This window comes from Mustela erminea, chromosome 18 (genome assembly GCF_009829155.1).
Source record: "Mustela erminea isolate mMusErm1 chromosome 18, mMusErm1.Pri, whole genome shotgun sequence".
In the NCBI taxonomy this organism is placed as follows: domain Eukaryota; kingdom Metazoa; phylum Chordata; class Mammalia; order Carnivora; family Mustelidae; genus Mustela; species Mustela erminea.
The window spans coordinates 43,105,074-43,131,019 of NC_045631.1; the positions used below are offsets into that span (position 1 = coordinate 43,105,074).

At 54.0% G+C, this 25,946-nt stretch overlaps 1 protein-coding gene across 2 annotated transcripts; it reads right to left on the reverse strand.

Annotated features, from left to right (window-relative positions):
• Positions 1-442: 442 nt before the first annotated feature.
• Positions 443-25,669, reverse strand: MPP3 (membrane palmitoylated protein 3). Of its 2 annotated transcripts, XM_032320587.1 has the most exons (20): positions 25,566-25,669; positions 25,176-25,252; positions 24,250-24,312; positions 23,969-24,087; positions 23,639-23,716; positions 22,205-22,285; positions 21,823-21,960; positions 18,087-18,168; positions 16,664-16,749; positions 15,173-15,247; positions 12,174-12,370; positions 10,105-10,169; positions 8,753-8,773; positions 8,220-8,261; positions 6,754-6,918; positions 6,570-6,650; positions 4,122-4,215; positions 3,831-3,939; positions 2,132-2,254; positions 443-773 (listed from the first exon to the last, which is right to left on the reverse strand). In XM_032320587.1, exons 3-20 carry the CDS (start codon positions 24,272-24,274, stop codon positions 597-599), a joined length of 1,758 nt encoding a protein of 585 aa, XP_032176478.1. In that variant the 5' UTR covers positions 24,275-24,312; positions 25,176-25,252; positions 25,566-25,669; the 3' UTR covers positions 443-596. The 2 variants fall into 2 exon arrangements, with proteins under 2 accessions (XP_032176478.1, XP_032176479.1); XM_032320588.1 differs by lacking the exon at positions 25,566-25,669 and having other exon boundaries at positions 25,176-25,408.
• Positions 25,670-25,946: the final 277 nt, after the last annotated feature.

Sequence of the window (25,946 nt, forward strand, 5' to 3'; positions counted from 1 at the left end):
GTATCCCTCTGTTTATAATCTCTGCAAATAGGTACCTTGTAAATCCCCCCCCCCCAAAAGACAATGGCTAGATAACTTCTATATAATTTCCAGGCAAAGAATCAGGATCAACTTGCTTCTGACACTTGAGTGAATGAAATGTTACTTTGTGATACACCCTCTTTTCAATTCACGTTCTCCATTCCAAAGGGATGCAATGAAAAACAACAGACAAGGGGTGCCTGCGTGGCTCAGTGGGTTAAAGCCTCTGCCTTCGGCTCAGGTCATGATCCCAGGGTCCTGGGATCAAGCCCCGCATCGGCCCCTCTGCTCAGCAGGGAGTCTGCTTCCCTTCCTCTCTCTCTGTCTGCCTCTCTGCCTGCTTGTGATCTCTGTCTGTCAAATAAATAAATAAAATCTTTTAAAAAATAAAAAGAAAAACAACAGACAAAACCAATAACAGACCAGACTCCACACACATATTCTTCTGCACAAGGACGTTTATGGAAAATTCTGCTCCTCTCCACACTTAAGATTCCTTGATGGTAGCATGGGGAAGGGCTAGACGAGGGGGTCCTCCTCTAGCTCCTCTCCAACCCAGATGTTCTAGCATACAGTTACCTGACCCAACTAATAGGCACCCAGTGAGTGTCCTTGCCCAGCTTCTCCAAGAGCGCTCTGAGCTGGCTGTGGGCGCTCTGGAGGTCCTCCTTCACCAGCACGCTGTCCACCAGATGCCCGTAGTGCTGATCTATGAAGGCGGCGGAGGCAGCCATCTCTTGCTGCTCCTCGTCCTGCAAAGAAAGGGGCCGTCATGGAGCCACTGGGTGGTCCTCCCTCAAAACAAGAAACCTCCAGTCTTTTTCTTGGGTGGTGTTCTCAGGTCTTGCTTTTAAGTGATGGGTGGGTGACTTGGGCCCGTGAATAACCCGTGGTGTACATAAGAACAGAGTGTGGTGATAACACCCAATCACACGTCCAATAATGTGGCCAGGAGATAGACACAATCCTTGTCTGTCTTCTCAGAATATCTACTGTTAGCTCTTAGAACCTGTTAACCTCACCCATGACATGGGCTTTGGGTGGACGCTAATTCTATATCCGTGTGTACCAATAATGTCAGTATCACACTTCCGGGTGGAAGGTATTTCCAGAGAAGGGGGTACCATTGTGTTGCGTGTCAAGGCGGTTAAGTAATTACGGCAAAGAGCTACAAATACTATTAACTATAAGCAAAGCAAGCATTTCTGGAATCAGCGAGGGGGAGAAGGAGGAGGATAAGTGACTCTCATGCCCTCTGAATTCAGACTCCTAAATTCATCACGTAGAACTTAATTCTTCTTGCCATTTCCTCATACCAGAGCCCATTACAAGCACAGTAGCTAGAGTGGAGTTCTTTACAAAAGTGCTGGGACAATCCTGACCAAACACCCCATTTCCCTGGGGTCCCCGACTTCCTTCATCAGACTGCTTTCCTGGCCCCTAACGCTGAGGGACAGGTAGCCGGCGAACCCTCCTTTGCCCGGCCTGCAGAGGGTTTGCTTCTTTATTCAAAAACACCTTGAAGACGCAGAACCTGAAGCAGGTAGTTGACTGACATTTAGCTTCTGCCTTCTCTCTTGTGCTCACAGAAATTCAATGCTCTTACAACATGGGGGAGCCATCCTCCCCCAAAGAGACCCCCATTCCAAAATATTCCCTCCTCCTCCTCCTCTTCTCTCTGTTGCCATCAGCCCCAGGTCCCAACTTTAGCAAGAGCACTTGTGGGGTCAGAATATAGGTTCTAAAGGCCTAGGCAAGGGTTGGGCATGCTGCCACAGAGACAGGAGAGACTGGATCCGAAGCTGGTGTTTCAATTAAGAACGACTGGGGTGTGGCCTGGGAATTGAACAGATCAGTGGGATCGAGTCTTTGACAGATGTCCCCTATTTTCTGGGAGGATCCTTCTGTGAAGGAGTGAAGGGTGGGGAGTGATCCCTGTCTGAAGCGGGAGGCACTTTCAGCTGCCCTACTTGGGCTTTCCAGTGACCCGACCATCTGAGTCTGGCCGACAGGCAAATGGAAAGACAGCCCCGTGCAGAAGGTACGAGGACCCTTAGGCAGCTGTCATGAACCCTTTCAGGCCTTGAGAAATGATCCACTTTAAACTTACAAGTGGGGCTGCTGTGTCCTCACAAGCAGGGGACATGGGTGGTGTCTTCCTCTTCTCCTGAATCGCAGGCTTGACAAATATAACATAGGGCTTGAACTCTGAGGTCCTCAGTTGTTGCAGTGCCTGAGAAAGAAAGTTCAAAAATATTACACATTTGAGAAATATTTTATTATGAAACCCTTTCTGAATGTTCCGTAAGGGTGTGCTGTATCTCAGAACCTCAGGGGCAAGGGTCCTGATCGCATGGTCTTGTGACAACGGACTTCCACTGGGCAGACCAGCTGCTCATTTTCCCGTCCTCCACTTTGACACTGGACTTGGCCGGGCCCCAGAGGCCCGCTTGCTGAGAATGACCGTTCCGAAGCCCCGGCTCCAGGTGCTGCCGTCTCTCTTAGCTCTGACCCCACAAGCTCTGATTAACCTTCATATGCCCTTCTCCACGTGCCCCGTCCTGATAGAAGATTTAATGTGCAACTCTTATTAGTCAAACGTCAGTTTGGACTACACTAATTCAAAATATGTGTTATCACACAGGCCTCCTTATGATATTCAGAGAAGAAAAGGTTTGCTAAGCAAATGAAGAGTCTAAGAAACCATTTGAAACAAATGGTACAGACATTAGAAGCTTTTCAATATGCAAATCATCCTGTTAGCGCCTATGACCTATAATGTAAGGGCCTCAATTTGGAAACACTGGCATTAAACATTTATGTACGCTCTGCAGCCCCCCCATTCAATAAAATCACTTTTCAGATAAAATTTTGCAATTCAGACTTTTAATTTTGCTGATCAACCCCCAGCAAGTCCAAATGCGAGAGAGTTTTTCCTTCATAAACATAATGTACTTTTTGGAATCTGTCTCAAGCCAACTCCTGTTAAATAAAGCCTACACCTTCTAACATAAAATCAGCTCCATTTCTATAGAGGAAAAAAAGAAAAACCCAGAGTGAGTTCAAAACTTCGCAGTTTTTGTCAAAGACAAAGTTAAAAAGATGCTTGAGCCCCCGTCAAACACACGGCAGGCAGGGCACGCAGAACTGGAAACAGGTTGGAAGCCCTTCACGGGGTCACGTCTCCTTCCCTTTCCTCTTTGAAATGGCTCTCTGGGTCGTCTGTCTATCAGTGATTCCCTGAGCCGCTGACTTGACTTGTCCTGGGGGCACAGGGGCGGTATCCCAGTACAGGGAGCTGGGCCGCGGCACCCACCCGTGCCCTGGCATCTAACTCCCTGTCCTGTCACCACGGATCAGCGGCGCCTGTGCTACTGCCTGGTCCCCTCCACGCAGAGGCCACGACCCCAGGTCTGCAGGCCACCAGGGGGTCTGGGAGCATCCTCCTATGAATGCCATTTTGTGTATACATGTGCCCGTTTCGGGGTACAAAGCTTTCCTTAGATTCTCAAAGAGAGACCTAAGGAAATTTTAACATCCAGTCCCTTGGACTAAAAAAACCTTAGACGGAGGTCAAATGTTCTGTGTAATATACAGCTCCCTCATTTATTATTTTATTTTGAGAGAGAGAGCAGAAGGAGAGACTTTCAAGCAGACTACCAACTGAGCACAGAGTCGGACGCGGGGCTAGATCCCACGACCCTGAGATAGGACCAGAGCTGAAATCAAGAGTCAGACTCTCAACCGATTGAGCCCCCCCATGTATATATTCTGCCAACAGAAAATGCCCAACTGGCTCAGAAACTCACGTCCGGCTCCACGTCCACCAAACACACTTTGTTTTTGGCCATCACCGCCTGAATGGCATCCAGACTGGTTCCGTAGAGGTTTTCCTTATATTCGCCATGCTCCAGAAACCTAAAACACCACCAACAGGCCTTCAGCTCCTGAGTTTGCCTAAATTAGCAGGCAAAGCTGGATGGACTTTCTACCACCACTCCTCTCCCTCGTCCCCTGCCTTCCCAAAAGCGCTCCCACAAGGCCAGGCGGAACACCAGCCGGGACCCCCGAGGGCCAGCTGGGCCGTCAGGCCCACGCACCTGCTGTGATGTAAGTCAGCCTCGAACGCTTGCTTAGAGACGAAGTGATATTCCAACCCCTCCTTCTCATGGCTCTTTCGGGGCCTGGTGGTATCTTTGAAAGAAAGGAAAAGGGAAACCGGGCAAAGAGATGTCACCTCGCCGTGCGGGAAAACAGCAGCGAGCCTAGGTCTCCCCTTGGCCCCTGGAGCTCATTGCTGTTTTGTGCAGGAAACCACCACTCCCATTCCTCGGTGTCCCCGAGGGGCAGGCACTCTCCCCAATGTGGGAAACGAGGCTCCCACTCTGCAGGGGAGGACAAATGAGATGGAGGGAAATCAAGCCCAAGCCGGGATGTGAGCTCTGTCCCATGCCACGTGTTTGCCCCTAGCGCCCCGCTAGATGGCCTGACCGGGGTGGTGTGGGTGGTTAAGAATCGCAGGAGGCATCTCTAGCCCTAACTGTTGATTTCCTCCTCGTTTTCCTTTCTGCGAGCCATGGGGCCCCAGATACAGACGGCCCTGCTGGAGGCCTTTAAATCCTTATTCAGTGACTTCTCATTTCAAGAGCAGAGACGTGAAGACAGACAGTCCTGTGACGGACAAGATGCGTTTCAGCAAATCTGGCTCTCATACAACTTAGCGCAAATCAGGCAGCACTTCACTGGTTTCTGTGATAGAACTGAGATGTGCACTTCGGGGGAAAACCTGGTCCTTCCCAGGAGAGCACACATGAAGGACCACATTGCTCTTTTCTAGAACATTCCGCAAGAAACGATGGGGGTCCTGAAGGACAGAATTTTCATGACCTTGGGGGCCAACCCAGGACGCTCTGTGCTCAACATGTGGCATCTCTGTCCCACATTGGGGAAAGCTGCTAGGGTCACTTTTCTGATCATGTCATTCACTTGCTTAAAAACTTTTTATTCACCACCGATAACATTCTAAAGACCTTAGAGGAGTATCTCCTCCCACATGATCCACACAAGCCCCCCACCCCAAGTCCCTAATGCTGCGACCCTGGGTCACACCTCCATCCCTTTGCACAACCAGATCCCTCTGTATAGAGAACTATTCCTTTCTTCTGTGCCTGGAAAACTCCTATTGATGCTTCAAAACCCAGGATTAAAGTCACTGCCTCTCTGAAGTGGGAAGCCTTGGGAAGCTTTGCTTGACTCTTTCAGGTCCGAAGAACAAGGGGCAGGGGGATGTTCACCTATCTGTGGGGTGCCTAAAGTGGGTAGGCCTGACCAACCATGCACCCCTGCCCCGGGGGATGGATCTGGAGGTTCTGAAAGATGCACATATGAGCAGCTTCCACAGGTCCTGCAGGTTTGGAAGGCAGTGGTCCTCGGAAGCCTACCTCCTAGGTCCATCAGGGGTGCTGTCGCTATAATGGCTTCTAGAGCCCTGCTGCCTCCCTCCCATCCCTGCCACTTTAGACAGGGCTCCGAAAGACAACTCTGACAACCTACAGACTGGAGTATGGGCCCTGAGGCCCAGGGGACAAGGGTCTGGTAAAAGAAAGGATTGGTAGCTGCCCTCAGAACACTCTGGAAAGGTCTCATTGCTGCCACCAGAGCCTTCCCTTTCAGTGACTACGGGGTGCCCACACTGCATCCCTCTGAGGCCAGAAGTGAGTGTTCCAGAAAGGGAAGGGACAGCCAAGGACAGGTGTGGCAGGCAGGAGGGGAGACGCCCTTTGTGCGGTCTCATCAAGGATGTGACTGGACAGGCTTCCTGGGTTTGAATCTTGGCCCCACTACTTCCCAACTGTGTGACACTGGACAAGTTAATAACCTTTCTGAGCCCCAGTGTCTTCCTCTGCAGTATACGATGGTGATCACCCTTCTCCTCAAGGGTATCAGGAGTGCTGCCCAAGCCACTGCCCATAGAAGCTCCCAGACCCTTCCTTCCCTTCTTCTGCATCACATGCAAAACCAGGGCCCCCTGCCTCCTTGGTCTCAGCTTCCACAGCTGCTCCTAGCCTCAGGAACTGGCAGGGGTGTGAACACCTTGGAGGGTGCCTGGCCACTCTGATGGCCTAGAAGCCAGCTACGAGGGAGTGCCCGAGCAGTCTCAGAACTCATCAGGCTCCCAACTTCTCTGTCCTACTCTCTTACTCAAGCAGAAGGCGGGGGCTATCGGAGTCAGAGTCACTGTGAAGAAAAAGCTGGAATGCCCCCTTGGAACCCAAGGTTGCTACTTTACCTGCAGTGTGCTCTAGACCTATCTCCCATTCCAGGAAGGAACCGAGAAAGTGGTCCTCCAGCTTCTGCCTCAGAGGGTCCTAGTGGACCCCTGAAAGTGAGTTTCTTATCATGCCTAGGTCCCATGATCTGCCCAGAGCAGGCAGTGCCCATCGGTCCCTCAGACCCGAAGTAAGGATTAGGATGGATCTGGGGAGTCAAGTCCCTATAAACTCTTCACACACGGGTGTGCACACACAAACCCCCGTCGGCCTTCTTACGTGGAACGGCGACGCCAAAGTGCTGTGGGTTCTCTGCCACCACCTTCTGCTTCAGCTCGTGCAGTCGGGCTCCTAGAGATCCTGGGAAACGAGAGGAAGGCTGACCAGGGTCCCTGCTGAGCTCCCTCCCCGCCAGTCCAGGAGGAAACCCGCCCACTCCCTGGAAATGCAGGCCCTCACCTACCAATCAGAACCACCAAGCGGGGCCGTTCACCAGGCTGGTGCTGGTACCTGGTTACCTCCTCGTAGGTCAGCAACTCTGGAGACTCCGCTCCTGCACACCCCTTTCCTTCCTGGGGGCTTCCCGGTCTTTCCCTTCGGCCCAGCCGGAAGCTTCTCCGAAGACCAGCTTTGCGGGAAGGGCGGGAGAACTGTGGCATCTTTCCCAGGATCTCCCAGTAAAGACTTTCTCTACCTGGCCACACCTGGAAGGGGGGTGCTGAGTCCCACTGGCCTCTCCCAACCACCTCCTGCTACAGGAAGGGGCTGATCAGGATGCCTAGTAAGATGAAGAAAGGGTGACCATCTGGCCTCCAAAATTAGGGTTCAAGGTCACTGTTTTATTTAAAGATGTTTATTTGTAGATAACACAGGGGGAGGAGCAGAGGGAGAGAAAGTCTTAAGCAGGCTCCACGCTGAGTGTGGGGCCTGGCACAGGACTCGATCCCATGACCCTGAGATCAGGACCTGAGCCGAAACCAAGAGTCGGGACACTCAACTGACCGCGCTACCCAGGCGTCCCAATCTCTGTTTTATTTAGCACGTGGCTGACTTTGGCTGGGTCATCACCTCTCTGAGCCTCAATTTCCATATCCATGAAATGGGAATACAAATCTACAAGGGCAACAGGTGGTCCTGGTGCGGGGGGCAGGGGGCGGGGGGGGGGTGGTCCTGGATCCGGGAAAATGCTCTACAGGGTATTACTGGGGCAACTGGCCAAATTTTAATATGAACAGTGTATTAGATGATGGAACTGCTTGCATGTTAAACTTCCAGAATTTTAATAACTCCCCTCGGTTCTATAAGAGAATGTTTCTGTCCCTAGGGAATACATACTGTGGCATTTAGGGATAAAGGGACGTGATGGCTACAGCCCGAGTCACAGGACTCCGGAAGAAACCGTGTGCGTGTGAAAGAGGGGATGACAAGCAAATAGGGCCAAGAGTTCTGGGTATAATTCTTGCACCTTTTTGGTAAGTTTGAAATTACTTCGAAATGAAAGGTAAAAAAAATCTCTGCCAGTCTCTAAGGCCTTTGAAAAGACCAAGCAAAATAAAAGCAGCAAAGGACTTTTGGAGACTGGTAAAAGGCTGGCAGAAGGCTCCGTCACTGAGTGGTGGTGGCACACACGGACTAGACCGTGGCCGAGACCGTGATGAGAAGAGATCGGTGGTAACGGAGCGCTCCGCGTCCCTTCCCTGACGGAGCTCTGCTCCCAGGGGGCTCGTGGAAGTTGGGGAGATCCCAAAGCCTGGGCTGGTCAGTCCCTCTCCCCTGGCTGACGGAGATGAAGGGGAATGTGGGTCCCCCAGGCTCGGCTGCTCTTGGAGCTCAGATCACCCTGCCTCTGACTTCCCCTAGTCCAGGAGCCCACGGTTGGCTTTGCATAGGCGGGGCACGGGGTGCTGGGGGACGAGGCCCGATACTTACCCACATAGTGTCCTTTGAGGTACCCTTCACAGTCACACGTCTCTGGGAACCAAAAAGAGATAGGCAGACAGTGAGCCTTGCTGGACACATAGTCTGACCCAAAGGGACCCGGCTCCTAGGTGGCCACGAGGAGGCCACTGGGATGATGTCTCGTAGGGGGCCGGGAGAAATGCCACGTCCTGGCTCTCCAGGAAACCAAGTCCTTCTGTTTCATTCAATTCTCTATGCTTAGGCCATGCTTAGACTTTGCAGGACCCGGCAGGAGTTCTGGGCCAGCAGGCCCCTCTGGATTAGGCTCAGTGTGCAGGAGGAGGGGACAGTCACTCGCCCCGTCCCCCCTTCCTATCTCCTGCCTCCCACCCAGCCAGCATCTGGGGGAGGGGGGTGCTATGTGCCGGGTGGGCAGGGAGGAGCTCTGTTCCCTGCAGCTCTTCACACCTCAGGGCACGGGGGGTGGGGAGGAAAAGAAGCCCCTCCAGCTGCAGACAGTCTACACTCTTGTCCGGGCACACAGGGGATAAACACCAGCCTACCTTTGTCACAAGGCTGATCATCTTCGGTTTGCACAAAAGACAGATGGAAGAGCGTTAGTGGAGGGGAACCAGGAGGCTCCGCAGCTGAGAGGCAGCCGTGGCCTCGTGTGTACAAGGAGCCCTCCATCTGTCCCCTCTTTCTTTCCTCCAGCAAACCTGTGATCCGAGCTGTGGTGCATTATGAAACCGAGCCTAGCTCTCATTAGTCTCCCCGTGTGTGTGTCTCATTAGCGGCCCAAAGCAAGCCGGTGCAGCACTGGCATGAACAGCTCCAAGGCCGATTTACTCAGCAGCCCTTCTGCCTTGAGAGCTGGTCTGGAAGACTGGCCGTGGGCAGTGGCCCCCAGCCAGGGAGCAGCTCACCCCAGGATGCCTGCCATGGGGCCGGGACCTGCTCTCTCTTTTCCCGGGCTTGAGACGGGCCTGGTCAAACTCAGGTGCCGGAGGATAGAGCGGTGCAGAGCTGGGCTCCCCAGCTCTGCTCTGGTCACCTGACACCACTCTGGGCCACTCATTTGGTTCCAAGTCCCCCCCTCTGCCCCCGCCTGAGCCTGAGAGGCCATATCGCGGGCAGCTTCATCTCTATAGAGGGCTCTAACCTGGAGGCTGAGGGCACAGGCCCTCTGAAAACCTGACCCCAGCCCCGCTCCCTTGACCTCATGAGCCTCCATTTTCCCACGTTGGAAAAGAGGATGTCCTGACTCCACTCCTTCCCACTATGATGACTGAAAGGCAAGGTGGTTGGTGAGTGTGTCTTCTGAAGGTACGGGCTGCATGGGATAGGGGGGCCAGATAAAACAGAGGACCTTCAGTTAATTCTGAATTTCAGATACACAACAAATAATTTCTTAGCATAAGTATGTCCCAAATATTGCATGGGCTATACTTACACTAAAAACCCATTTATTATGTATCTGAAATGCAAATTTAACTGGGCATCCTTTATTTTTATTTGCCAAATTGGGTGCTAAACTCACAGCTTTCTCCACTCCTGTCCAGCATCAGTGGTTCTAAAACTGTCAGGATCAGAGAGCCGCTTGGTAGTGGACACTCTTCCAGAGAGAGAGAGACACACACACATGCACGCACACACACACACAGACATGTTTGCATGCTATTTTGGAAGAGGTATTTAACATGCCCCCTAGTATCATCTATGGGTCCCAAATACAGTAGCTCCTCTCCAGAGAATAGCTCCCCCCTCCCTGACCTACTCCAGTTTCCCCTCCTGCCTCTGGAGGCCTGTCCAGCTCAGACGGGACCCCTGATGCCGTCTCCAGTCCAGTGCTTGCTTCTTTGGGGCACAAAGCCCCTGAGTCCTAACCCCAGCCCCTTGCTGCCCATCTACTCACAGGGAGGCTTCCTGAGGCTCTGTGGGCTTGGCAGGGTGCCGGTGGCTCTCCGGTAGCTTAGTCGCCTATGGGGACACAAGGAGATGGGCAGGCCCATGATCTCACCACAAAACCAGTCAAAGAGAACCTTCTGGAAAACTAAGAGAAACCAAAGCCTGGATTGCACAGGTGGGTACATCCTGACATTCCAAGGGCCTCCCTCCATAGTCAGTGGCCGTGAAGAGAGACACTCTCACAGAAGCTCATTGGTTCACAAGCTGGAAGAAAGCAAGTCTCCTGCTCTAGGAGAAGCTCCTCCAGCCCAAGATGGTCACACATGGGGATGGGGCCCATGCCACATTGGTGACTGGTGGTTACTTTCCTAGGGCTGATTCTCAAGGAAGGGAGGCCTCTCGTTCACTCTCACCCAGCCTCCCGAGATCTGGGGACGCTGGGAGATAGCACAGCAACTCCCAGGAGAGTTGAGGGCGAGGGTGACCCTAACTTAGCCCCCTCTTCCCCGTCATCAGGGAGCTCAGCCGGACACATTACCCAATTTGATCATCAGTGGCCAGGCAGTCACCAAGGCCTCACCTCGGATCCTAGAAAACATCCTGGACTCTTGGAGGGGTCTAGAGTCCCACATTCAAATGCAGCTAAAGAGCTCTCCCCCCAAGACCCAAGAAGCCCAAGATGCATATGGGTCTGAGGTTCCTGAGGAAAGATGGCAAGGGTTCTCCAACTTCAGCACCTTGGAACCATCTGGACCCTGTTGGAACACGGAGCTCAGGACCGGCCCCTAGAGTTTCTGATTCAGCAGGTCCGGGGAAGGACTCAAGGGTTTGCATTTCTAGCCAGTTCCCAGGGGATGCTGACATGCCTGACCTAGGGACCGTGTACGGGGGTTGGGAGCACTGAGGCAGATGACCCCTGACATCTGTCACTGCAGCATTCCACACCCCCAAAAGATGGAAGAAGGCTACAGGACAGGCAATGCAGGCTGTCACTGCCCCACCCTCCGGGCCAGCATTTACACTTCTGGAAATCTATCCAGAGGAAATCATTCGAAATAGGAGGAAGAGTCTCCCGAGCAAGGTGATGACTGCGGACTCGTCGCAGCGGAATGGTGCAGACAGCTTAAAAGTACAGCCACAGGGAAGGAACGAAGTCACCCAGAGACGCCTCTGTGCACACCCAGGTGAGGCCAACCCCTCCCAGGATGCAACCTCGCAGAGCCCGGTTCCTCCTCCCCCAGAACCCGTCACATTTCTAGAAAGTGTCTGAACCACCGGCTATACTCAGCTCCTCGGTGGGGCGGGCGACAGAAACCATCCTCATTGCCCGTGAGTGCGGTCTGCTTTCTGATGGAATATCATAGAGCTATTAAAAACCACACAATAAAGACGAGGTAATAATGTGGGAAATGCTAAAGGCACCATGTGAAGGGACACGGGACACGTGCCCCCCCGCCCCACGCCCCGGCCAAAAGCATGACTTCCCGTTCTTTCTGCATCTCTCCCATAAAAAGCACACGAAGGGGGCACCTGGGTGGCTCAGTGGGTTAAAGCCTCTGCCTTCAGCTCAGGTCATGATCTCAGGGTCCTGGGATCAAGCCCCATATTGGGCTCTCTGCTCAGTGGGGAGCCTGCTTCCTCCTCTCTCTCTGCCTGCCTCTCTGTCTACGTGTGATCTTTGTCAAACAAATAAATAAAATCTTAAAAAAAAAAAAAAAAGCACACCAAGGGCATCTATCATGATGCCTCGATGGTGGCGACACTTCGGGGACTTTGTTTTCCCTCGTCCTCCTCTTCTGTAATTTTATATTTTATTTTTCGACTTTCTCTAAGTACGTACTATAAAACATATCCGCGTTCACGGACATCATAGATTTCCATACGTGTATTTAAATCCCCAATGGCCGTCAGCTCTGGTTAGAGCACAAGAAGACCGACCACAAGGGGGATGGGTACTTAACCTAGGCCACGACACCCCGCTCGCCCCTCCCGCTGGGGCTCCGGCCGGGGACCCACGCCTCTAGCCATGCCACAGCTGCACCCCCCGCCCACCCCGACAACACACCCCAGACCCACCTTTCCTGGAACTGCTTGGAGGGGATGAGGCCAGCTCGAAGGTTGGTGTCCCCTACTCGCTTGGCCTGCCACCACGTGGGATCGTCCTGGCTGACCACCTCCAGGACCTGCCTCCGCTGGAAGGGCAGGCCCGCCTCCTGGCAGGGGATGGCTCGGTCCTCCCGGGGGTCATAGTGGAAGAGCGCCCGCATGAACACCTGTGGGGGGCGTGAGCACAGGTGTGTCTCTGCCACATCAAAGGCCGGAGGACACCTCTCATGGGCCAGCAGAACGGGCAAGCAGCCTTGAGGACAGAAAACTAATGGTTTCCTCTTGTTCTTCAAACCGTTTTGAATATTATAGTCAGGAAATCCGTCCAGGTTCAGAAAATTAAGAGATGGGCCCCTCTATCTGATTTTCTTTTCTAGCCTAAGTACTTCTTTATTTACCCAATCTGCTATCCTTGGAGCAGCCTCTTAGCATTACACAAAGCAACAGCTAGGCCTAGGAACCAGCATGATTTTAACAAAAATGTTATTTTTTGATATGCTGACTGTCCCTAATGAAGTCAGTGGCCATCGGTTAAATAAGTGATCCAGACGCTTTGATGAGAGCACGGATACCAACAGCACAACTGTGACTGATTTCTTGTCACCACTCTGCAGTGGGCGACTGATGTCCACTTTTTTTTTACAGCTCACCCTGCCCCATCTACCCCATCCTCGGTCACCCCCAGCTCTTCCCTTTACCCTGAAGTCACCCCTCCAGAGAAGATGGCATTTGTTACACTTTCTTGTCCTATAATTCAGTGGATGGATTTAGTTTATTTATCTCTATGACCAGACCACTAGGCCCAATTACTTTAACAAACAGGAAAAAACAACAACAACAAAAAAGAGTTTTCTGAGACAGATCTAAGTCATATTCCTTTATGTGTCAACCAGAAAAAAGATTCAGTTAGGGGCACCCGGGTGGCTCAGTCGGTTAAGCATCTGCCTTCAGCTCAGGTCATGATTCCAGGGTCTTGGGATCGAGCCTGAAAAGGGCTCCCTGCTCAGTGGGGAGTCTGCTTCTCTGTCCCCCAATACCCCTCCCCTTGATTGTGCACATATGCGTGCTCTTTCTCTCTCTCTCTGTCAAATAAATAAACAAAAATCTTTAAAAGAGAAAAGAGTCAGTTAGATAAGGTAAGAACTTTCCGGCCAGATATTCTGAGGACAGACATTCTCACCCATAATCTTATATGGCCATCCCAGCTCAAGCTTCTGGATCAAGAAGAAATATTTAGGAAGGATGGGCTAAGGGACAGGTTACCCATTTTCTCCAGGAAAACCATGTTTTCTCCCTGTGCCAAGTTAGAACCTGCACAAGCTGTCTATGGAGATCATATTAGCATATCCAAGAAAGAACCAGCTTCCATCAGGTTAAGAGTCTATACTAGGCAAGCCCTAGGGTTCAATCTAAGTATGCAAATAAGAAATAGTCACACAGAGATGATGTCTTCGTTTGCTGTCAAAATCTGACATCCGAGACATTGCCCATTATTGATCCCCAATCACCAAAATACTTGTCAACATCTACTCTGTGCCAAGTGCTGTGATGTCCCTTCTCTTCCTGCATTCTGTGCCCAGAGGCAGGGGCTGGGAATCATCTTTCTTTAGAGAAATGGGCATGCTTCCTTCCATCTGTTGAGGAGAAGTATGTCCTGCCTTTCCTCTTCTTTCTGCCCTGGTTGCTAGTTCAGATCCCAGTTTATTTGAAATCAAAGCAATGCCCTCTCTTGTCCTCTCTACCACCACCTCCACTCGGGTCAGAATAATCTCTCCCAGAGGCATTTTACAAGAGCCTCCCTAGCAGGTCTCCCTGCCTCTTGTCTCTACCCATTCCAACCCCACCCCTGCCATGTTGCCCGGGAGCTCCCACATCCCCCAGGGTCTCACCATTTCAGTGCCGCCCCTCCAACCAGACCTCCAGCAGCCAGCCCTGGTGTCTCTCTGGCCAAGGGCTTTCTCTGGCCACTGCTCTACTCTAATGCAGCCAGCAGGTAATGCTGGGAATCCATACCCGGATGCAGCCTGGCAGGAGTGGGTGCCCAGATCTCCCAGCTCCCCTGGCTCTTGGGTGTGAAGACACATGTCTATGCGGGATCCCTGAGTTCCCACCAGGATGATGCACGCTTTGTTGCACTCATTGCCTTCCCTTCCCTGGGGGGTTTCCTGGGGTTACCTCCAAATAAACTACTTGCACTCAAATCTTCATCTCGGGGCTGACCTCTGAGACCTCAAACCAGGCCGGGATTACGCCAGCACCCTTAGGAAAGCATTCAAGGCCATTCAGAAGATAGCCTTAACCTACCTCCCAGCACAACACCTCCAGAGCCCGACCACGGTGCTCTCACCAACCCCCGAATGTACTCCTCTCCGCACCTCTGAGCCTCGGTAGATACAGACCTTTGAGTGCGAACTTCCCACCCCCTCTTCTTCACCGGCGATGTCCTACTCACCTTCACCTGTCTCAAGCCTCACTTCCAGTACCCCTACTACCCAATCCCTTCCACAGTGTCCGTGACTCCGCTCGGAACCTTTCTGAAACACGAGCACTAATCACATAGCAATGAAACACCTGCTCCCTGGCCTCCCTCTCTGAACCAGGAGTCCTCAAGGCTACCAACTGTCCCTGTCTCCAGCATCTGGCATAGCGCCCGGCACAGAGGAAGTGCCCAAAAAAGGTAGGCTCACCAAAGAATTAAGCAAATGGCAGTTACTTAATTGGTCCCGAATCCAGCACATTTGGTACTTTCTCCTCTTCGTGGCCCTGATTTTCTATTTCAATTAAAATAACCTCGTCTTTTATTAGTAAGCCACGTCAAATCCTGTTTAGAAAGAGGCAGGTACAAATAAATGAATCACAGCGTGACTGAGTTCCAGTTTTCTACTGAGCGCATGTTTGGAGAACCAGACATGTGATCTCTTCCAGAACGACTGCTTCAAGGCCCTCCCCCACCTCCAACCCCTCCCTACCTTGCTGTCCTTTAAACGGTCCTCCTCCTGGGTGGCTGGAATGATTTTCAGGGTAATGGATCCCTGGGACTGAGCCTGAGAGGAGAGAGTTCGAAGCTTACCACCTCCCACGTCTAACCCTCACCCTCGGTGAGTTCGTGTCTTCCTGCCCCGATCTGGAAACTCACGTCCAGAAGGACACGTCAGACATGCCGCCTCCCCCGTGGGCCCCATGGCGGCTCCCATGAATTAACTAAAGCAAAACTCGAAACCCAGTATCCGCAGGGTCATGGGACAAAGGGACGTGGAACTCTGAATGAGCACCAAGGACAGCGCACGCACTGAATTCAGCCTTTCCTTCCCTCCTGACTTCTAGAGCCCACAGGCCACCCCTCTTTCCTCTTTTCTCAGGGTTTTTTCATAACCAAGTTCAGTTTCACTTCCCCCCTTTGCTCCCATCTTGCCCATCAGGCTCTCCAACCTCAGGCTACCCCTACCTTGCCAGGGTTTCCCCTTCCCTCTATCTGACACAGACCCCGCATCTCCATGGTGGCGGGGCGGGGGAGGGTGTGCGGGGAGGAGGGCGGGCACAGGGCAGAATGTGGTCCGCCCATGAGAGCACATCTGGCCCAAAAGTCTCCCTGAACCAGCACTGCCCTAGAACACAAGGAGCCCGGGGCCTAGAACCAGGGAAAGGGCAGGGGGGGCAGGGACAGGAAGACCAAAAGAGCCTGCCTGCAACCAGGGGTCCCAACAGTGGGGTTCCCTCACTTCAGATTGGCCCATTTCTGCCCCCTCCTGAACCATCAGAAACTAGCAAAGAGAATTGTGTTGGGGGAGAAGGATAAAGAAGTGTTGTGCCTGAGCATAAAGAAGACACAACTATGACTAGAGCTTTTGACAACTGTAACTTGAACTAGCAGAATGGGTTCTGGAGGTTGGTTGTGTCCCAGCACTTCAGGCCCTAGAATCCCCTCACAGACAGGAAGTGCTGTATCCTTTTCCTGATGTTTACATCCTGATCACAACCACACATTGGAGGAGAAACCCTCCTCCCTGTTCCTACTTTCCAGGAAAGGAAAGCGGAACCCAGGGGGACCTAATGGGAGGCCCAAGGCTGCCCGGCTGGAAAGTAGTGGAGGCAGGATTTGAACCTAGGACCAGCTGACCCCCAAAGCCCTTGTTCTTGGTCCTCCCTGTACCACAGCTTCTTTTTCCATATTCCTCAGCCCGCAGGAAGAGGAGGCCCTTTGGAGGGCATGTTGCAGAAGGGGCCTTGGGAAAGGGAGTGGGGCTATGCTGAAGAGGTCTGAGAGGCAGGTGTCCTGGGAATACCACTCTTCCTGACTCCCACCCCAACTCTGGGCGTACTGCAAAGCCACTTTGCCTGCAGCCTCCTCGTGAACACAGAGACTGAGGCAGAATCCTCCCCGGCTCCTAGAAGTACCTTGTTTTGGTCTCCAAAGACCACCCCCCACTTCCCCACTACCCCAGGACACATGCAGCACGGACCAGAATCTGGCTGATCTCATCAGGGCGCTTATGCAGGACTGTGATCCCATTCACTTCTCGGAGCTCATCTCCAACGTGGACCAGACCTAGGAGACACAGGGGCTGCGAATCAGCACAGGCCCAGGGCACCACAGGAACCCGCAGGAGAAGCCCACCACACATCCGGCAGACTCAAGGTGTGAAGATGGCCGGCAGGCCTGGATCCGGCTGAGTCCTACTGTGTACAGGGTGCCCCACTCAGCATCGGGGCCTCCAAACCCCCCAGGGAAATCTCCGGTCTGCAAGCAGCCAGCTGAGACCCAGAGCAAGTACACCACTTGCCCAAGGCCACTCTGCTAAGATATAATGGTGCCTGTGTCCAAACACACTTATTTTGTCATCGAAAGCCTGGTTTTTTCCGTTAAAACCTCTGTTTCTTTAAAAATATCATTAACTGGGGCGCCTGGGTGGCTCAGTAGCCACTGCCTTCAGCTCAGGTCATGATCTCAGGGTTCTGGGATCGAGTCCCTGCTCAGCGGGGAACCTGCTTCCCCCTCTCTCTCTGCCTGCCTCTCTGCCTACTTGTGACCTCTCTTTCTGTTTAATAAATAAATAAAATCTTTAAAAATATATATCATTAACTTTTCACCTTCCTGGGTTAACAGACATACTCTTAGAACGTCTTTCTCAAATCCCAAGAAAACTTAAAGTCACCTGGAAAGGTGTCATCGAGAGTATGAAACACACCTGCCCACTGGCCTCTGCTCTAACAACTGTCTCTGCCCACGAGGCCATAATTGCTCCTCAAAGAGACAGCCGGCAGCATGGGCAGCCCCCAGAAGGTGGTCAGATGTGCAGGATCTTGGAGGTGGACCCTACACCTGCTGAATCCGAATCTTCGTTTTAACAAGGTGCTTGGGGGGCCGGGTGGGTGCTTGTTAGTGTTTGAGAAGCACTGGTCTCCACAGGGGTGATCCCGGGACTTCTGGGGTAACACCTCTCCCCACCAGGAGGTTTGCCTCCCAACCGAGTAGTTGTTTCACACAACAATGATTCTCCACCTGTTTTCCGCCCAAACAAATCTGGGGAGTGAACACCCTTTCCTCCATAAGCGTGCCAACCATGGTGGCAGGGATGGGCGTCCCTGCTCCGCAGTCAGGAAACCGTGCTGTGGGTTTGGCGACCCCAGTCCTCAGCGAGGCCAGCGCAGGAGCCCGTCTGACCAACCCCAGTGTTCTCCGTGCCTGAAGTATGTTCAAACAATTACAGTTTCTACCAGGCTCGGGAGGAAGAGAATTCCAGCCCCACTCCCGGAGAGCAAAGCAGATCCCAAACAGGGGACCAGATAGGAGAAGGAAAGGAGACTCGTGGCCTTGGGGCGGGTGGGGGAAGACTGGGACACAGTGGCTGTCACTTCCACCAGGCCACCAGGGATGCCACTCACCGCTGCGGTCTGCCGCGCCCCCTCGCATGATTCTGGCCACCACGACAGCCCCAGAGTGCTCATCCCGCCGGATGGTGGCGCCCTGCATAGGAGACAGAGCAGACAGGCTCTTCAGAGGCAGCCCCAAACCTCAGACCCAGAGTCTCTGGACCCCACAGAGCCTCCCCGTCTCTCCATCACCCCAGAGGGCACATCAAGGACAGCCCTTTCCAGCGCTGAGGACGCGCGAAACCAGCCTCTCCTGTTAATACAGCACAGCGATCCCCACATCTCATTTTGGGGATGAGCGAACAGGGGGTCGGTGAAGGTCAGCATCCCCAAGGTCGCCCAGCTGCGAAAGCATGAAAGATTGTGGGACTCCAAGTCCAGGGCTTGTCTCTCCCATCACAGCCCTTGTCTCTCGGAAAGACATTTAATAATAATTCGGAGAAAACGCGGTTGCAAATTCTAAACCTCTAATCAATCACAGAGTACCAAACCCTCTGTGGTTGCCGAGAGGCACCAGTTATGACCAGCCAGAGCTTTGAAACCAGAACTTGGCCCATGGAGCCCAGCAGAAATGATGTCTCAGATGAGAGGTGCTAACAAGCCCTCAATTTCATGCATCCTGCAGGCGGGACCGCAGCAGGCAGGGCAGCAGGATGTGACGCACTGCACTCGGGTGCTGCACGACCCTGGGTTCAAATACACCTGCCACTCCCTGAAAGCATGCAGCCTTAGCAAGGAAGCCCCTTATCTCCTCTGAGTCTGCTTCCTCTGGGGTGGGGGACAACATTTAACTTCCTGGGGCCGGTGCACAGATTCTATTGGGTGATACGGGCAAGCCTCAATTATGTTGCACAGCCTAAGTGCATGCAGTAAGTGCTCAATAAATGTTAACCTTTTATTATTGGCTGTTACTGCAAACACAAGGGCACGCTTGTTACTAACTCTGATTATGTCACCTATTTGAAGTCTGCAGGACAAATACTGCTGGAAAGAGAAATCAGCAGCCAAGAACCCCACGGTGTCTTGCCCCCCTAGACCTTCAAACTTTCCGGCATCTCCGTCCATCCTGTCCTCCTTTCCCTACTCTCAGCAGAGTGGCTCCTCCCATCTGGGCTGGTGCCTCTGTCCCCTCCCTCCCTCTCCGGCAGACTCAATACTTGCTCCCTGCTGGCTCCTCCTGACTCCAAAAATACTATCACGTCCCCCTCATAAGTAAAAAGCCTGCCCCTCCCTCCAGCAGCCCCCCATCTCTGCTCCCTTGGAGCGAGCACCTGCTTCCTCTGCCTCCTGCCCTCTAAGTCCTCTGCCATCTGCACCCTCGAAGACAGCGGCCACAGCACTGACCGCCCACCAGCTGCCGGCTCCCACACACTCCCAGCCTTCTTGCCTCTGCCTCCCGCCTGTCTGCCTCCAGTGACCCCCACACTTTGCGACCCTCTCCTAGCCAGGGTGCTGGTGACACCCCTCTCTCCCGGGTCTTCCCAGCTGACGACAGGTCTCCACGGCCGGGTCCTCCTCTATCTGCCTTTCGGATTGTGATGAAAGGCGCAGGATTCAGACCCGGACCCCTTCTTGCCTCACTGTCTGTTCTCTACCCGGGTGGTCCAGACCTCTCAGGTGTGATCTGAGCCCCTCCCGGATGCAGGCAGCCGCCAGAGCTGTGTCTCGGAACAACTATCCCTCCACTTCCTGGAAGCCTCCGCTTTTGCGTTCAACGGGACCTAAGCTCCATTCCTTGCACGACGGCCACAGTGCCCCCCTAGTTGTCCCAGATGGACACCTGGGCACTATCCTGGGCATCCCTCCCACCCCCAGACTCCTGCCTAAACAAGGGCAGTCACAAATTTTCCATTTTCCAACATACTTCTTGCATTTCTCTTCCCTGTTCCCACAGGCCTAGGTCAAGCCCCCCTCTCTGGATCTCCCTGTCGGCTCCCCACCTTCACACCGGTCCTCTGCTTCTGGCCTCACTCTCCGGGCCACCTTCTACTCGGCAGCCAGGGCGATCTTCCCAAACCGCAAATCTGATCATGTTATTTCATCTGTAAAACCGTACAGTGGCCTCCTGCTGCCCTCAGGAACAAGCTGTGACACTGCGCATGGGCCATCGGCATCTCCCTCTGGTTCTGCCCCACCTCCGTCACTCCTAACCACAAACTTGGCTTTCCACATCCGCACCGGGAAGCCCAGAGCACCTTGAATATGACAGAGTAGGCAATGAGCCAGACAGGAGCAGGGAACAAGTGTTTTCCCACTGATGAAAGGGTGGAGGCCAAGTTCCAAACAGCAAGGACAGACCCCAGGGGATATGCCCATGTTCTTCCCTATGACCAGTGCCTTATAGCAACCTAGAGCTTCATTGTAATACATTTACATTGCGGTTTTAACCCCTTATTCTGTCCTCCCTTCCCCCTCCCCCAGAATGGCTGCCAGAACAGGTCAGACAAGGACCATATGGGGTCCAAAACATCCACCCCCAAACAAAAGGAGTCCCTTAGATGACTGGCTGCAGCCTTTGGTAAAAACCAGCCCAGCTATGACCCATAACTTAACCAAACGTAAAAAGACAACCCTGATCTCCCAGTGTCCCATCTCCAGAGGGTCCTTTCCCTTAAACTGCTATTAAACCTTTGCTTGCTCCAGAGTCTGGTTCTGAATTCTTTCTTGGCCAAAACCAAGAACCAAGGCCGGGGAACAGGACTCTCCGTTGACAAATATATCATGCTGTTTCCCTTACCCTGAATTTGCTCAGTTCATTCTACTGGGTGGGGTGCTCTTCCTCTCTCTTTTCCTCCTGGGAAACTCGTTCCTTTTCTTGGAATTCAGCCTGGGCGTCACCTCTTCCAGAAAACCCCCGTCACTCTCCTGTGACCTCCCAGAGGGCAAGGACTAAGTCTTCATCACCTCTGATCTGCAGGTGCCCAACACGGTGCCTGGCACACGGTATGTTTGCTGTGTCAATGGATGCCTGCCCCATTTTTGCAACGGGGGAAACAGAGGGGGCAGAGAGCTCCCTTTCCATTTGCGAAAGTAGTTTAGCTGAGGGCCCTTGGTAAAAGGTGAAAATTCAAAATGCCAGCTGAGGCATTCTCTGGGGCAAGCAATCAACTCTCAGACTTCCTCCACACTCCCCCGTGTAATAAACAACCCCGTCCCTTTGCTCTGTAAATCAATGCTGCACTTGGACCAAAATGATAACAATCTGTCAGCTGAGGAGAAGAATGGCTGCTGCCCAGGGCTTCCTCAGTATTCAGAGCAGGATTTGGCCAACTTTTCTGTAAAGGGCCAAATGTAAATATTTCAGGCTCCGCAGGCCACACCGTTTCCGTGGTAACTACGCCACATTGCCGATGCAGCGCAGAGGCAGCCACAGACGATACGGAAATGAACAGGCATGGCCTCGTGCCAGTAAAACTTTATATACAAAAACTGGCAGGGAGTTGGGTTTGGCACTTGGAACCTAGTCTGCCAACCTCTGATGGGGACCGTGATAATCAGGGCTGCCCTGTACAGCTGCGCAGGTTATGTACTGCACAAAGGAGCTTGGCCACAGTCAAGGGAGGCTGTGTACACCCAGAGAAAGAGGTACCCTGCACACAAAGATGTCACGGGGACTACTGGCAGCCCCCAATAAAGCTGCTATCACTCACTCCGGAGACTTTGGCGTGGGGAGGGGGGGGGTCTCTTCCCAGTTTTCTGGGTGGATGGGAGATAGAGGGGTGGGGAAAGAGAGGTGGGTGTCACATACCAGGGGCTCCTTGTTCTTCACCAGGCGGACAATCTTCACTGATTCTTCATCAAAATCCTCATCAATATTATCAGGCAGAGGGGGAAGAACGGGGTCAAAATTCTTTTGGGCAACGGTGTCATGTACCATGAGCATGGCCTGTCAGGAAAGCAAGAGAAGTGACGGGCCAGCCCCAGAGCTCCCAGGGATCAGGGGGCCTTGGCCTAGCAGTGATTTGGGGGGGTCTCGGGTCGCATGCCAGAGAAACCACTACCCAGACCCTGGTACTGAGGACTCCCCCACTCAGAACTCTCCTTTCCTCAGCCTCCCTGCTGAGCGCTCCCCACGGCCCCTACTCCAGGGGAACATGAGCTGCGTGGGCAGGCAGGGACTGTGTGACTACCCTGAGGTGGGGGGTGGACAGCAGCTGGAGCAGCTCCCTCTCGTCGCTGTGCACGGAGGCGGCCTGCAGCTCCTCCATCACCTGTGGAGGAACGAGGCAGAACGTCACACGCGGCTGCCCAGGCTTCAAGCCTGCTGGGAGTCTCCAGAGAAAACTCTGCTTCCTGAGCTTTCGACCCAAGGGTCCTCGAAGGAATGGTGACAGCACCCGAGAGCGCATGGGACACTCAGCTACCCCAAAACTGACACTCAGGGAAATCACAGCCCAGATCAAAAGAGCCTGAGTAGTTCGTGTGGGCTACTCCTACTGGGAGCTAACTTACTAAGCCCTTACTAGGTGCTATCTGCTTCATGAGGACAAATTTTTTTTTTAAGATTTTATTTATTTATTGGACACAGAGAGAGAGATCACAAGTAGGCACAGAGTCAGACAGAGATAGAGAGGTGGAAGCAGGCTCCCTGCCAAGCAGAAAGCCTGATGTGGGGCTCGATCCCAGGACTCCGGGATCAAGACCTGAGCTGAAGGCAGAGGCTTTAACCGACTGAGCCACCCAGGCACCCCTCATGAGGACAAATTTCACAGTGACCTCAACATAGCAGGTATTCTCATCTTGCCATGTGACAGACAAGAATGACACAAGAGAGACTGAACATCTTGGCCAAGGTTGAAAAGCCAGAATTTGAACCTGGGTCTGTGTGGCTCTATTATCTGTGCTCTCACTGCTGTGCTATTTTCTAGATGAAGAAACTGGGGCTCAGGGCGGTTGAATGACCTGTGGTAGGTCCCAGAGCTGGTAGGAGAGGCAGTGCCGAGCCTGGGAGCCTGAGAGCCTAACGCGGTCCTCATCACGTCACATAGCGCAGAAAGGAGGGTAGGTCTGCGCCCACGCCCCGCCAGGCCATCTCCTGGGGTTAGGTGAGTATACCCAGGAGCTGGCCTTGGCAATCAACTTCCCAAACCACGCAACATAGAGAGCAGGTCCACGGGAAGTTAGGAAGTGTTCCTTTAAAAGATGGGAACCCAGAGCCAGTAGAGGCGTACCGCAAGTCACGTGACCCCAGGACTTTACACTGGGCCTCCCCAAAGCACAGCACAAGGCGACTGTTTGACCTTCATGTCGCCAGACCTCAACAGTCTGGAACTGCTGATATGATTCAAATGTTCTCATTTCACAGCGGGGGGGAACAGACTTTCTCGGGAACACACAGTAAGTGAGCGTCCTCATGTCCCTGTGTCCCTTGGCCCAGTCCGGGGCTCACAAGTCCCCTTTTGCCCATTAAGAAGCCCAAGGAGGAGCAGGAGGAGAAGCAAAGGAGATGTCTCTTCCCCCTTTGGGCTCCAAGCCCCTATGTCCCCGACAATCTAAGCAATGGTGATGGAACCCTATGGAGTAGGGAGGGGGGCTAACAACGTAGGGGAAAACCTGGGGCTTACATCCTCAGCAAGGGCCACAGCGCTGTGCAGAACAGGGGTTGGACTTTGCCTCTCGTAATAGCGAAGCTTCTCGTGAATCTGCAAAGACAGTCAGTTTCAGGCTGGGGCCTCCCAGGTCAGCAGCCCAGGTGCACCAGAGACACCCCACAGCCTGCCCACGAGATAGCCACAGAGTGGGTCACGGATGGGTCAGCCCAAGAGAAAGCCACCCACAGTGGGCCAACGAAGACCCTCCCAGGGCAGGGGAATGGTTAAGATGCACTTGGGGGCCTCAGCCAGCTCTGAAAACCTCTAGAAACCCTCAGCAGATGGGATGAAATGGGGCTTTACCTTCATTAAGTAACTGAGGCTTTTTTCACTGAAAACATCCCTCAAGAAGCCCATCTCTTCCTTGTGATTGGAGTCAGGTCTGAGCTGAGAAGTCAACAGTGCCAGGGTCTCATGCAAACCTGAGAAGAGGGTAAGAACACGAAGTATAGCCCATGCAGGATCCTGCAGTGTGGACACTGTCTCCCCAGGCTCTATCTCCTAGGGCTCGCCAGCAGTCCCTGGGGCTGGTGGGCAGGGTCTTATCTCAGCAGCTTCGGGCAGGCCCCGGGAAAGGCACTCACCAGAGTCCTCCGACAGCACTGGCATGTCTGTGCCGCTCAGCTCCCGGGCTCTGCCTGCAGATTCTGGGAGAAGGAGGGTAAGTGGGGTCGATCCATATTCATTCAACCAACAGGGTTTACACGCCTGCTGTGTCTGTCCATGACCAATTTGGGGACAGAGGGGATGGGAACAAATAACTCTCCGCTTGTTTTTATTTGTTTTTTCATTTGTTTGTTTCAGAGAGAAAAGAAAGAAAACTAAGACATGTTGGCACCCCAGATGTGCCAAGCATTCTGCTGAGAGGTTTCATATGACACTTTTCTCAACGTGCACAGAGCCCTGAAGAATGGGCGCTAATATCCCCATCTTGCTGATGAAGAAACTGAGGCTCAGAGGCGTTCAGCAGCTTACAGGTCTGAATCCATACTCCGGTGGTCTTTCCCGGCTGGTCTCAAAGGTATGAGGTTCCCCTTGCTTACAGGGGGCGCTCTGCTCTGCGGCACCCCCTGTGCCCTGTTCCCTTTCGAGAGGCCCTGCTCAGGTCTTGTCCTCCACAAGTCCGTTGTTCACCTTCAAGCCTCTGGTCATACCTTCAGCAAGTACCCATCTGGGCCTACAAGCTCCCTCCTTCCCCACCGCCCCCAAGTCCCAAACTGAAGGCAGTACCCCCCAGAACAGAGTGCGAAAAGGTAGAGAAATGTGAGTCGGGTCTCCACTACGCAGGACTGGGCAGCCCTAGCTCAGGAGCCCCTCCCCCCAGCCCCCCAACGTGCTCTGCAGCACGTGGACCTCAAAAGTCCTCCTTCGGAAGGGGACAAGGAGAGTAATGATTCATTCATTCCGCAGACATGGAGCCAGACCCGCGGCGCGGAGCACCGGGGACACCAAGATGCGAAAGAATGGTACTGGGCTCTCCAGCCACCGCGCCGCCCTCCGCCAGACTCACCCTCTGGCTTCTTCTAGCTGTGCCCCCCCTCCCGCGAGGCGGCCAGGCACAGACTCCAGCTCGCTTTCGTTAGGAACCTGTGGGACGAACAAGGAGCGCAGCTGGCCGAAGGGAAGGGGAACCCCGGGGGCCGCTTGCAGGCGGTGCGGAGGAAACCCAGAGGCTGGAAAGGAGCGGGGCGCACCGGGGTGGGGAGGGGGTGAGCGCGGGGAGGAAGGCCGGGGGCCGAGGGGCGGGGACTCAGCGCCCCCTCCCCCAGGCGGGGAGCTCGGGGGGCCGCGAGGCAGCCGCGCGCACGAGGGGCGGGGCTCGGCGCCTCCTACCCGCCCCCGCCGCGCCCCCTCCCGCCGCCTCCCGGCTCCTGGGTCGCTTCCCCGCGGGGGTTCGTACCTGGGCGCTCCGGGATCTCCGTTCCGCCACCGGGAGCTGCGCGGGTGCCGGGAGCCTCTGCCGCCGCTGGCTCCGCCTCCCCGGCCCCTCCCTGTCGCGGCCGCGCGGGGCGGGGGTAGCGGAGCCGGAGCGGGCGGGGCGCGGGAGGAGGCGGGAGAGGAGTGCGGGAGGAGGCGGGGGAGGAGCGCGGGGAGCCTGGGCGTCCGACCCCGCCAGTCCTCTGCGGACCCGGGCTCGGCTCTCGGGCCTCCTATGTCCGCCGACCCGGGGTCCACCCACCCAGCCCCCAAGGAGCCCTCCGCCTCTGCCTGTGTCCTTCTACGCGGCCCGCGGCCAGCCTTGCCTCTTCCCCCCCACCGCCGCCCGCACATGCCCCACCCC

What these genes read in the sequence shown, in the direction of transcription:
- MPP3 (XM_032320587.1), bottom strand. Translation starts at nt 24,274, where the DNA reads ATGCCAGTGCTGTCGGAGGACTCTG. An exon ending in TCCAAGCAGTTCCAGGAAAG is followed by an intron (nt 10,170 to 12,173) that starts GTGGGTCTGGGG and finishes GTGTCCCCATAG; the next exon opens with GCGACTAAGCTACCGGAGAG. An exon ending in AGGACACAGCAGCCCCACTT is followed by an intron (nt 774 to 2,131) that starts GTAAGTTTAAAG and finishes CTTTCTTTGCAG; the next exon opens with GACGAGGAGCAGCAAGAGAT.